This window comes from Centruroides sculpturatus, unplaced genomic scaffold (genome assembly GCF_000671375.1).
Source record: "Centruroides sculpturatus isolate CEXI.00-Female unplaced genomic scaffold, Cexi_2.0 scaffold112, whole genome shotgun sequence".
Classification (NCBI taxonomy): Eukaryota; Metazoa; Arthropoda; class Arachnida; order Scorpiones; family Buthidae; genus Centruroides; species Centruroides sculpturatus.
Genome location: NW_019384367.1, coordinates 526,554 through 536,679, shown reverse-complemented (window position 1 = coordinate 536,679; position 10,126 = coordinate 526,554). Strand labels below are relative to the sequence as shown.

The 10,126-nt window shown below is 27.3% G+C and overlaps 1 protein-coding gene and 1 long non-coding RNA gene across 2 annotated transcripts; both read left to right on the top strand.

Annotated features, from left to right (window-relative positions):
- The first annotated feature begins 1,324 nt into the window (after positions 1-1,324).
- On the top strand, positions 1,325-4,724 carry LOC111612895 (beta-1,4-galactosyltransferase galt-1-like). The gene is made up of 2 exons (XM_023354185.1): positions 1,325-1,365; positions 3,406-4,724. The coding sequence occupies exon 2, from the start codon at positions 3,414-3,416 to the stop codon at positions 4,701-4,703; it is 1,290 nt and encodes a 429-aa protein (XP_023209953.1). The 5' UTR covers positions 1,325-1,365; positions 3,406-3,413; the 3' UTR covers positions 4,704-4,724.
- Positions 4,725-7,959: 3,235 nt separating this feature from the next.
- LOC111612913 lies at positions 7,960-10,113 on the top strand. The gene is made up of 2 exons (XR_002754693.1): positions 7,960-8,038; positions 9,789-10,113. It is a non-coding gene; the product is annotated as an uncharacterized LOC111612913 (long non-coding RNA).
- The last annotated feature ends 13 nt before the right edge of the window (positions 10,114-10,126 follow it).

Sequence of the window (10,126 nt, the reverse complement as noted above, 5' to 3'; positions counted from 1 at the left end):
GATGGCAACCACTTTAATGAGAACAATAATTTTTTTATTTTCAGCAACTACAACATTTGGTAATATATAATATAGAATTTAATTTTTGAAAAACGTTTTTAAAAACAAGAAATTTTAATATTTTAAAATTATATGTAAATGCACCATCTTGCCCCATCCATGGGATAAGATAGAGATATTATTTTTATATACAAGAAGGACAAATTAAAATGGTTAAACTGTCGTTTTCTTTAATATTGGCACAAGAACAGTGTGCCCATTTATCTATCACAACTGCTATATTTAGCCCAACTCTCTGTAGATACAGAGTATAACCGTCCACAATAGAGGCATTCTGTGTCATTTGTCTTTTGTTTCTTGTTAGGCCTACCCTTGCTGAAGGGACCTGTTTGTCGTCTCTGCAGCAATAAAGTCTACCTCCGAAAATACTTCTTGATTCATAGGCCATATTCATGGTTAACCTGGGGCTAGACGGTACCCCATCTTGCCCCCAAAGTACACTTTTCATACTGACTGCAAACACAGGTAAACTTCATTTCAAAACTGAACAATTACAGTTTTAAAGGTTACTCCGAATACTATAATATCTTTATCTAAAAGGTAATGCAAAAGTTCACAATGACACTTATTTTGTAGAAACTTTTTAGCAGGCGTAAAATTAGATGAAGTATTGCTGAAACATGAAAAACGGGGTCTTACTTCCAAACAAACAGAGCGATTTGAACGTTCTCTCGCTCCATGGTCCCTTTCGAGGTAGACATTAGTTCCCCAAATAACAGCTAGATAAAAGCACATTAACAACAAATAAACAGACGTCCTCGTCTTACCCCATGACCCCATCTTACACCACCTTCCCCTAATTAACGAATCTTACATATTTAAATATCGTGAAATCGGCTATTCGACGAAAATATATAATTTTTCATAATTATTTCAATGAATATCTTTAACAAATTTAAAATATTTGGACTGATTTAAGTGATAAAAATTAAAAATATTAAATAATATCTAATAATTTAGATAAATTTAGAAAAACTAATTTCAAATACATGTAAAACAGAATTATTTATTATATAGCAATATTTTTGATTTTATCTGTACAGTATTTTTATAATTTTTGAATCAAATTAATTTAGCTGTCAACTGTCATAGTATAATGACAGTTGACAGCAAATTGACAGTTGACATAGATCCGTTACGCATGTTAATACGTAACGGATCTACTGTCATACATTTACAATTTTTTTTTTCTATTTCTAAGTCATTTTATCGTTTTACATACATATAGAGTTTATACTATAAAAATCCAGAAGTACAAAATGTATATCAGAATCAAGCATTTTAGAGCATCTGTCTATTATAATTGTAAGTTTGTCTTTTGTGATTTTTAAATATATATTACTTTAAATTATTTTTTACTACATATATTACGTTTAATAGATTATTATCTATGAATCGGAAAATACGATACTTTTTAAAAAATTATGATTACACATAGACTATATTATAAATAAATTTTAATTTCATTATACAGCTTTAGAATCATTTTTTTTTTTTTTTTGTTTTTGTATAAACATTCTTTGTGTAACAATATATAATTCGAATATAATGTTTATAATGCATATATTAAATTTTCTTAACTAATTATATTATGTTAATTGTCTATCGTAATTCTGATAATACGTTATATACATTAACAAATTTATTTCGTGGCTTACTAGTATAAAACTGAACACTGGTCCAGTCCTACTGAAACACTGAGGTAGCAATTTTGACCTTTGACAACTAGCTAACTACATTGAATTTTTTGGGTTATCTTTACGTGTGTAACACTTAAATAAGAAGCAATTTACTATATAAAGTTTTCCCTTGAGGCACTCCTCTTAGCAGATCGCCCAAGTCTTATAACAGCTCTTATACAATTTCTTGCAGATAAGTCGAGCTCCGTCCCTCGCCGTTCAGCCCTTCCCATTGTAGGCCTGCATCATTCTCAATAGGTATGGAATAAAGGCCCTAGTAGTGCCCACAGGGCGAAAAAGGCAAAATGAGTAAAATTCGTTCAATTGGCAAAATGAGTAAATTTCATTTAATTATTTTGTAATTATTTTGAATGGCAATTAAATGAAATCGAATTAGAAACGAATAATTATATATTATAATTAAACGAAATTATAATAATTAATACAAAACATTATTTTTATTTGAAAATGAAAAAAGCAGGCATTTTACACTTAAATAGATTTATATTAATGTAACAGGTTGTTCGTTCTTATTAGATTTTCATTGTCATAAACGAGACTTTATCATTTCGAAATGACAATGCAAATTCCTTCGTTATTTAAATTAAAAATGAAAACAAAGTCAATGTTTCTAATACAAATTCATTTGATAGTATAATTTAAATTTTAATAATAAAATAATGACAAATTTTCCTTCTTAGAAGTATTAGCTTGTCTGTTTTAATATTAAATTTCACTTCTATTAAAATAAAATCGTTTACTCTCAAAAGAAAAAATTAACAAAAAATTTTGATCCAAATTTAGCAAACTTTAATATAAAATTTAAAAGTCGGGTTTATTTTTATTTATAGTTATTTATACAATTTGACAAAAATTAAACAATCACTATTGCACTCAATTTGATCGCCGATTCTCCAAAAACTTGTTGTGACATATAAAAATAAAAATAAATGAATAAATAAATTTAATTGTTTCTTCAAGAATGAAAAAGGAGATCTTAAAATAAACTAGTAGTTAAAATGTTTTTAATTTTTATACAGCAAATTAATGTGAATTGCATACACAATTTTACTAAATATTTATTATCTCCTTGATTATTTTATTTTATATCTTCATTGAAAAATTCTTATTGTGAAGAGTCTCGCTACTCGAATCTAGAATAATGAATGAGATTATTCCAAATAAAAATTTGATTTGCGAAGCTGTAACGTGCTAAATGACTGCTATTATAAATTTAAGTATTAAAAGAAATGTGAAAGCTTTTACATTAATTTCCTTAAAAATTTCATTAGATTTATTGATCAAATAATTTAATTAATTATTTATAATATAGTCTTATATCAGATATTTACTTTCTTTCTAACTTAATAATATGAATTTACTGTATATAAAAACAGTAAATTTAATACAATTTCCTGTTAACGTAAATGGAAACTATTAGTCAGAATTGCTAAAATATTTTTTTATTTTAATTCTAATTATTCATTAACACTTAATATCATAATTTCCTATAATCGCTTAATTTGCACAATTTCTTTAAATAAAGATGAAATTTTAGACATACACTACACTTTTATATGAGAATAGTAATATTATTAATTACTTAATAAATAATTTTACTTTTAATTCTGAAAATTTATATAATTGATCATTTGATTTATTTCAGCGATTTATATGAAAACAATAAAATTGGTATTCTTCAAAACAATATGGATATTATTGTTGTTTGTACTTCTAATTGGATTGATAATAGTGGTATTGATATTGTATTATTTCAAGATCACTAGTATTAGCGATTTTCATCGGAATATCGAAATCGCTTATATACGGAATTTCAGTGAATATTTTATTAATTCTAAAGAACAGCGAAAATTAAATGATTGGTTTCATATTATAGATCATTATTATGTATATTCAGCTTATTGGGAATATCGAAAACAACCTCCTTGTGTTCGAATTATTGCAATAGGCCCAACAAAGGAAATAAACCCATCCACCTTCTTTTGTCTTCTAAAATATGGCAATGGTTCTATTAATGCTTCTTATGTCACTTATAAAATGCTCCCTGAGAATCACGGACGACCACACGTATCATTCTTCTTCTATTGCGAAACATCCGAGATTCCCGTAGAAGCGGCATTAGTACATTATAAACAAAATACCACTCATTGGATTAAAGTGGGCCTCACCGAACCTGAAGATAATGACAAAAATTGGAGAAACAATATTGTTGTATGCGTGAAACCCACCTTTGGAGAATTTCCTAATAATAATCTTCGAATAGCCGAGTTCGTTGCGTATTATCAACTTATGGGTGCGCAACATATTGCATTTTACGATTATAAAGCAAATAAATCTGTTAAAGTATTGATAAATGCTTTGATTGATGCGGGTGCCCCTATAAGTTTGTTTCCGTGGACTTTTCCTCGAGATATAAATGATGCATGGGATAAAGCTCATATGGCAAACGTTGCCGACTGTATGTATCGCTATGCAAGAACGCATCAATATGTTGTTACTGTAGATATAGATGAATTTATTGTTCCTAAGCAGAATATTTCGCTATTGAAAATAATAAATGAACACAAATTTCCTTGGGGTACTCTCATGTTTCGCAATGCATTTTTTTCATTAAATATTCCAGATGATCCAGAAACCGCGAATGAAACGATTCCATTATTGACATTAAAGAAAACAGCATACGTTCAATTATGGCCAGCGTATCAGAGATCGAAGTGTATAATTGTGCCTACTAAAGTTGAAATTCCAGGAATTCATTACACTTGGTCTGCTATGAAAGGTTGGGGAACGATTATTGTGAATCCGAACTTTGCTAAAATGCATCATTATCGTAAATTGGAAACTAAGTTTAAAACTTTTACTCGTGATCAAACAGCTTGGAGATATTCAAATTCAATTCTAAAATCAGATGCAATAAAGACTTGGAAACGTTTATTTGTTTAAAAATTTCGTAAGTTTTTAATTCAATAAATTTTGTTTAAGAACGTGAAAAAGATTAAACCTTTGTTTTCAATTTCATTGCGTCTTTTTCCGAGAAACGACGGTATGAAACAATCAGGAAATTTACTGAGTTAACATGGAAGAGAAAGGTCGTAGACAAACATATTTGGAAGGGTCTTGGAATAAATCGAAAACTGTCAGTGATGATGATGGTAAATGAATTTTCAATTATAATTATATGAAATGTAGTATTCAAGCGTATATTTGTTATATTTGTCTATTTTGGTGTGGTCTTTATCTTGTTCAATATTTATTTCTATATGTCATAATTTATGATATTGAGTTTATCAGGGAAATAATTTTATTTACAACAGTTCACTTAAAGACGGCATTTTAGAAACCGATTAAATCGTAAAAGCTAGAGTCTACAGTAATTTTAAAATATCAATAATATTTATCAAAAAATGTTCATATGTATAAAACTTATATTACTTATTTTTATTTAATATTTTTGTCCCTTTTTTATATAAAAAGTGATTCGGTTTATCCGGAGATTCTGATGTCACAATAAAATATGTGTTGGAAAAGCTTAATTATTATAAAAAAAAAATTATATAATATTATGCATTATGTGAATGTAATTGATAGATGAAAATTTTAAATAAGAATTTCTAAAAATAAAAAAATTCCTAATAATATACAATTGAATACTTTCATGATTTTTTGTTCAAATTTTAAAATTTTTAACAAATTTAATTTTGCCGTATATATTCTTTTAAATAAGTATTTGTAAATATTATACTATATTATTTGACATTTCACAATAAAAGACACTTAATGATTTATTATCTTATTTTTAAATATGACATAGAATTTGCAACTGAATAAAAATGAGTTCATATACAGGACTCTAATGAGCGAAATGGTTCTAGCTGATAGAAAACTTTAAATACGGAAAAGTATCCCATACACTTTTTGATTCGGTCTTGGTTTCGAGTTATGTACAAGAACTCAATTTTGTAAGATATTATTTTTTTAATCTCACCGGTTCTAATTTCTTTTTATTTTTTATTATTTTTTATTTTTTTCCGTTGAATGAAGGCGTATTTTTTGTTTTAAATCGATTTTTTTAAAACTTTGAAAACATGGATTTTTATTAGTGAGGTCTTGTACGGGTCTTAGGAAGGTCTAAAACTAAAACGCGACCATTAATTATTAACTAACCGCTTAACTAACGAAGTTGAACTGCATTTTAAAATTTTCGTGACCGTAAAACTTAGGTCAGGGGTTATAATTTCAATTGGTAGGACATAAAGCTTTATTATCGCAATAGATTACACGTACTTGTGTACTACCAATTTTGAAAATTTGACCCGAACCCACGATATTTAAAATATAACGACATTTATCCAGCAATCATTTAAATCGAATAAATTAAGGTCTACTCTATATAAAACATAATTATTTCAATATTTCTATATTTTCGTGTATTTTAATAGCATACTTAATATAAAATATATTACACATAACCTAAACCTAGAGGACTTTTTTTTCTTTATCTATAATGTGCTATCAATTATGAGAACTTCCGTAATGCAAAATAACAAAATTTTAAGGTAAGCTGCAAAGTAGCTCAATTCCTGAATGACAGATTAAATGAAAAAATTCTCTTCAAATACAACACTTCGATATCATTTCGTGTACAGTACGATTCAAACTCTATAGTCATTGAATTGCTCTGAATTTTCTAAATTCTTCTGATTTCTTATATTTATACTTACATAAAGAGATATTGCAAGTTTAAACTTCAAATTACGTCCTTAGAAGAACACAAATTACATTTTTGGAAGAAAAGAAGCAAAATAAAATAATTTATGTGATATTCTACACAAAATCCACTTAAAGTGTAGTAAAAGTTTTTGTTTTGTGATTAAAATAAGTGAAGAAAAGCAAATTTATGTAGTAATTAAATTCATAAATTATTTAAAATAATCTAAAACACAGTTATTTCGAACTGATCGTTTGTCTTTGTTTTCCATTAGCTCTTCATGTGTTCATATAAATTCATGTTTCCATTAATTTTTTATGAATGTCGTTTTAACTTCTTCAAGAATGTATTACTTCTCCAGTTTTCATTAATTATTCAATTATAAAAATCAAAGAAGAAACTTTTTACAGTTATTCTTAAAGTAGAATAAATAAACAGAGATTTTATACCACTTACCAAAGAAAACTTTAATTTATGTCAATCGTATCAATTTTAGATTAAAAAATAAATAAAAAGTTAAATTTTGAGGTTTTTTTAGGTATTCTGAATGGGGCCAAATGGCCCTATTGTCCTTCCTCCTTTTGTATTTGTCAGTATGCTGTATATTATAGTCACGTAATCACGAGAAATGCATATATAAATTAAAATTATTATAGAAAGAATAGTGGTAAGAATACATAAATAAAAGATCTTGTACGAATTGAAAACATCTTTAAATTTAATTAAATTCAGTCGTGCAGCACAAAGAGATAAACTGGGAAATTCTGTCATGATCTCAATATCTATACACATTCAACGATAAGTCAGTTACCAGTATAAATGAGAAAAACTGTATAAATAATTCATAGAGATTTATATTACGTTTATAAACATTTATATTTATTCTGTTTAAATTTTTATTTTAGAAAACTTTAAGAAAACAATGAAAGATATAAAGAGGTCATTTGAGAGATTGAGTAAATGTAAATTGATCCGTTTTTATTAGTTTAGAATGCAGAATAATAGATATTTCAAAATATTATATGATTAGTACGGATGAATTAATACATTTTATTTAAAGTATAAATGTTAAAATTTTCATTTTCTATCTGGTTACTTATAATGCTTTTCTTTTGTTATTTTCTTATAACAATTTTTATTTTACATTTAAAATATTAAATTAAAATTTATACAATAAAAGTAATTAGTAATATTTATTAGTTTGCAGTTGTAAATTAAAATTATTAAAATATAACATTAAAAAATGTATAGTTCTAATTATCACCATAAGATGGCAGTAATATATAATTCGTAATAGAATCTTGAGATATATTGAGTAGCGCATTCAAGAATGATGTCGCCATATTTGATCCTTTTACTATATATTATTTACAGTACTTTCTTTAGTATAGATATTTTCTTATTTTTTTTTTATTCTATTTTATACAACAATTGGGACGTTTTATTAATATAAAGTTACTCAACAATATAATATATAGAGCGAATAAAATAGTTTAGAACTGGACTAAATATGGCAGATATTAGAACATGTCAACTGTTAGAACGCGAATACTGAAGGCTAATTCGTTATGTATATAAGAAATCGATTATTATATTTATTTAATATTATAAAGTAATAGAAGCAAATGTTTGTTTGATATTTTGCTTAAGTTTAGTTTTATGATGACTAACTGAGAAAAGAAAAAATTGGTTTTATGACAGAAGGACAAGTTTGTTGCCCGGTAATAATCAATCGATAGGTTAAGTGTAAATGGTGAAGTTTGTTCTTTCTATACTGCCCGTTCCTTGCTCGAGTGTAATGGCCTCTCTGCAGGTTTTTGAACTTGATTAAAAAGAATCTATTGTGAAATTAAAATAAAATTGCCAGCGTCTATCTAATAGAAAATTATTCACTAAACCCAACTTAATTTCTCGTAACGCCCAGTTAAACTTTTAACTTGTTTAAACGCTATTAATTCTTATATAAATAAGGATACAGTTTTAATTAAAGTTAAATTTAAATTATGTAGGATTATTTTTAAAAAACCACAACCTACCATCCATAGACGATGCTTCTTCCTTTCGAGAGCGCCCCGAGGCATCCATCCCATTGCTTGTCCCCCTCCTCCTCTTGCCATAATGTCATCAATTATGTTCGTGTTGTATTCTCTTAATACTTGGACGAGTTGTAGTCTGAATGTTGGTACAGTAATTAATTACATCTTCTACGCTTGTAGACCTGATTAATCTTGACATAGCACCACTATTACACACGGAAATAACTCGCGTCTTCCCATTACCAATACATAGCTATACTGTGTTTTAAATTCTAATTTTGATCTAATTGTCATCAACAAATAAAAGTGGACGATTTCTTATCCATTAAATATTTCTAACAAGTTAATTTGGCAGCAAAATTTTGGCGAGTGTGCTTTTCTGATGAGACCTTTATAAACTGACAATAGAACAGATTCTAATAACTAAAAAACAAATCTATGGGAGGTCCTCTTGGCTGAATAATGTAAAACTGGCCAAATATATGTGATTAAAGATGAGAATTTATGGAGTCTTCTCTGTGGGGATGGTGCAATCCGTATCCCAGTAATCAACCGGGCTAAATTCCCAAAATAAATTTTTATAAACTAAAGCTGTAGAAATGATTAGGAGCATGAAAAATGAAGACGTCGCATATTTGGCGTGATACTTGTTAAGCATGTGATTTAATGTAAGGAATTTAATTGAAAATGAGAAGATACAAACAGAACGTATCTCGAGGTGTGCCCCTAGCCATTTTTCAATGACAGACTTACAGTGAGATAGTCTCACCCATTCAATTCAACGGACCTAAAACAAGCTAGATGTATCAAATTGTGGGCATAGAAGGGATGAAGAACTCTTCTCTACAGGAGATAAATTGAACAGTTTATCAAATGGTGTCTAGTTAGACGTCCATTTATTTGTACATGACTCTAAGACGAATGTCATTTAATGCTTCATATCGGCTTAAGAAATAAAGTTTCGAATTTTATTTTTAATAATTATTATATATAAGTTACTCAAAAACTATATTATTAATAATATAAATATTTTACAATTTTAAAACTTTTTATATATTTTTTAATTTAATATATTTTTAAAAAATCGATGATATATTAGCTATATTTTATTATTTGTCCATTTAAACAAAGTTCGGGAGTAAACTAATGTTTTATGTAAAATTTATAAAAATTCAATCTTAAAACTTAATACATAAAATATTTAATAAATTAGAAAATGGCATATTAAACTAAACGATTTATTAAATAAGTGATAATCAATTTTATTTAACGCAATATTTTTAGTTGTTTACACTTAAACGTATCAAAGACGACCTGTATGGTTAAAGAGTGCATTAACCTCTACTATGTCTGTATCCCACAAGCTATAAAGTGGATATTCAAGATACAGAGAACTACTAGATCAGCCAGTTAAGATTAAAAACTTTTACGAAGGAGGCTACCTGTTGATCCAACAACTACTAGTCTGCTTGCGCTTTCCACCACCTACAACTTTATTCGCCTACACGATACTCTAGTCATTGAACCAAGCACCTTTCCTCTTTTTCATTAAACCGTCCTCGTTTCAGATGTCTGACGTCTTTTATATAATAAAATCAAAATTTTTGGTGTATTTTACCTCA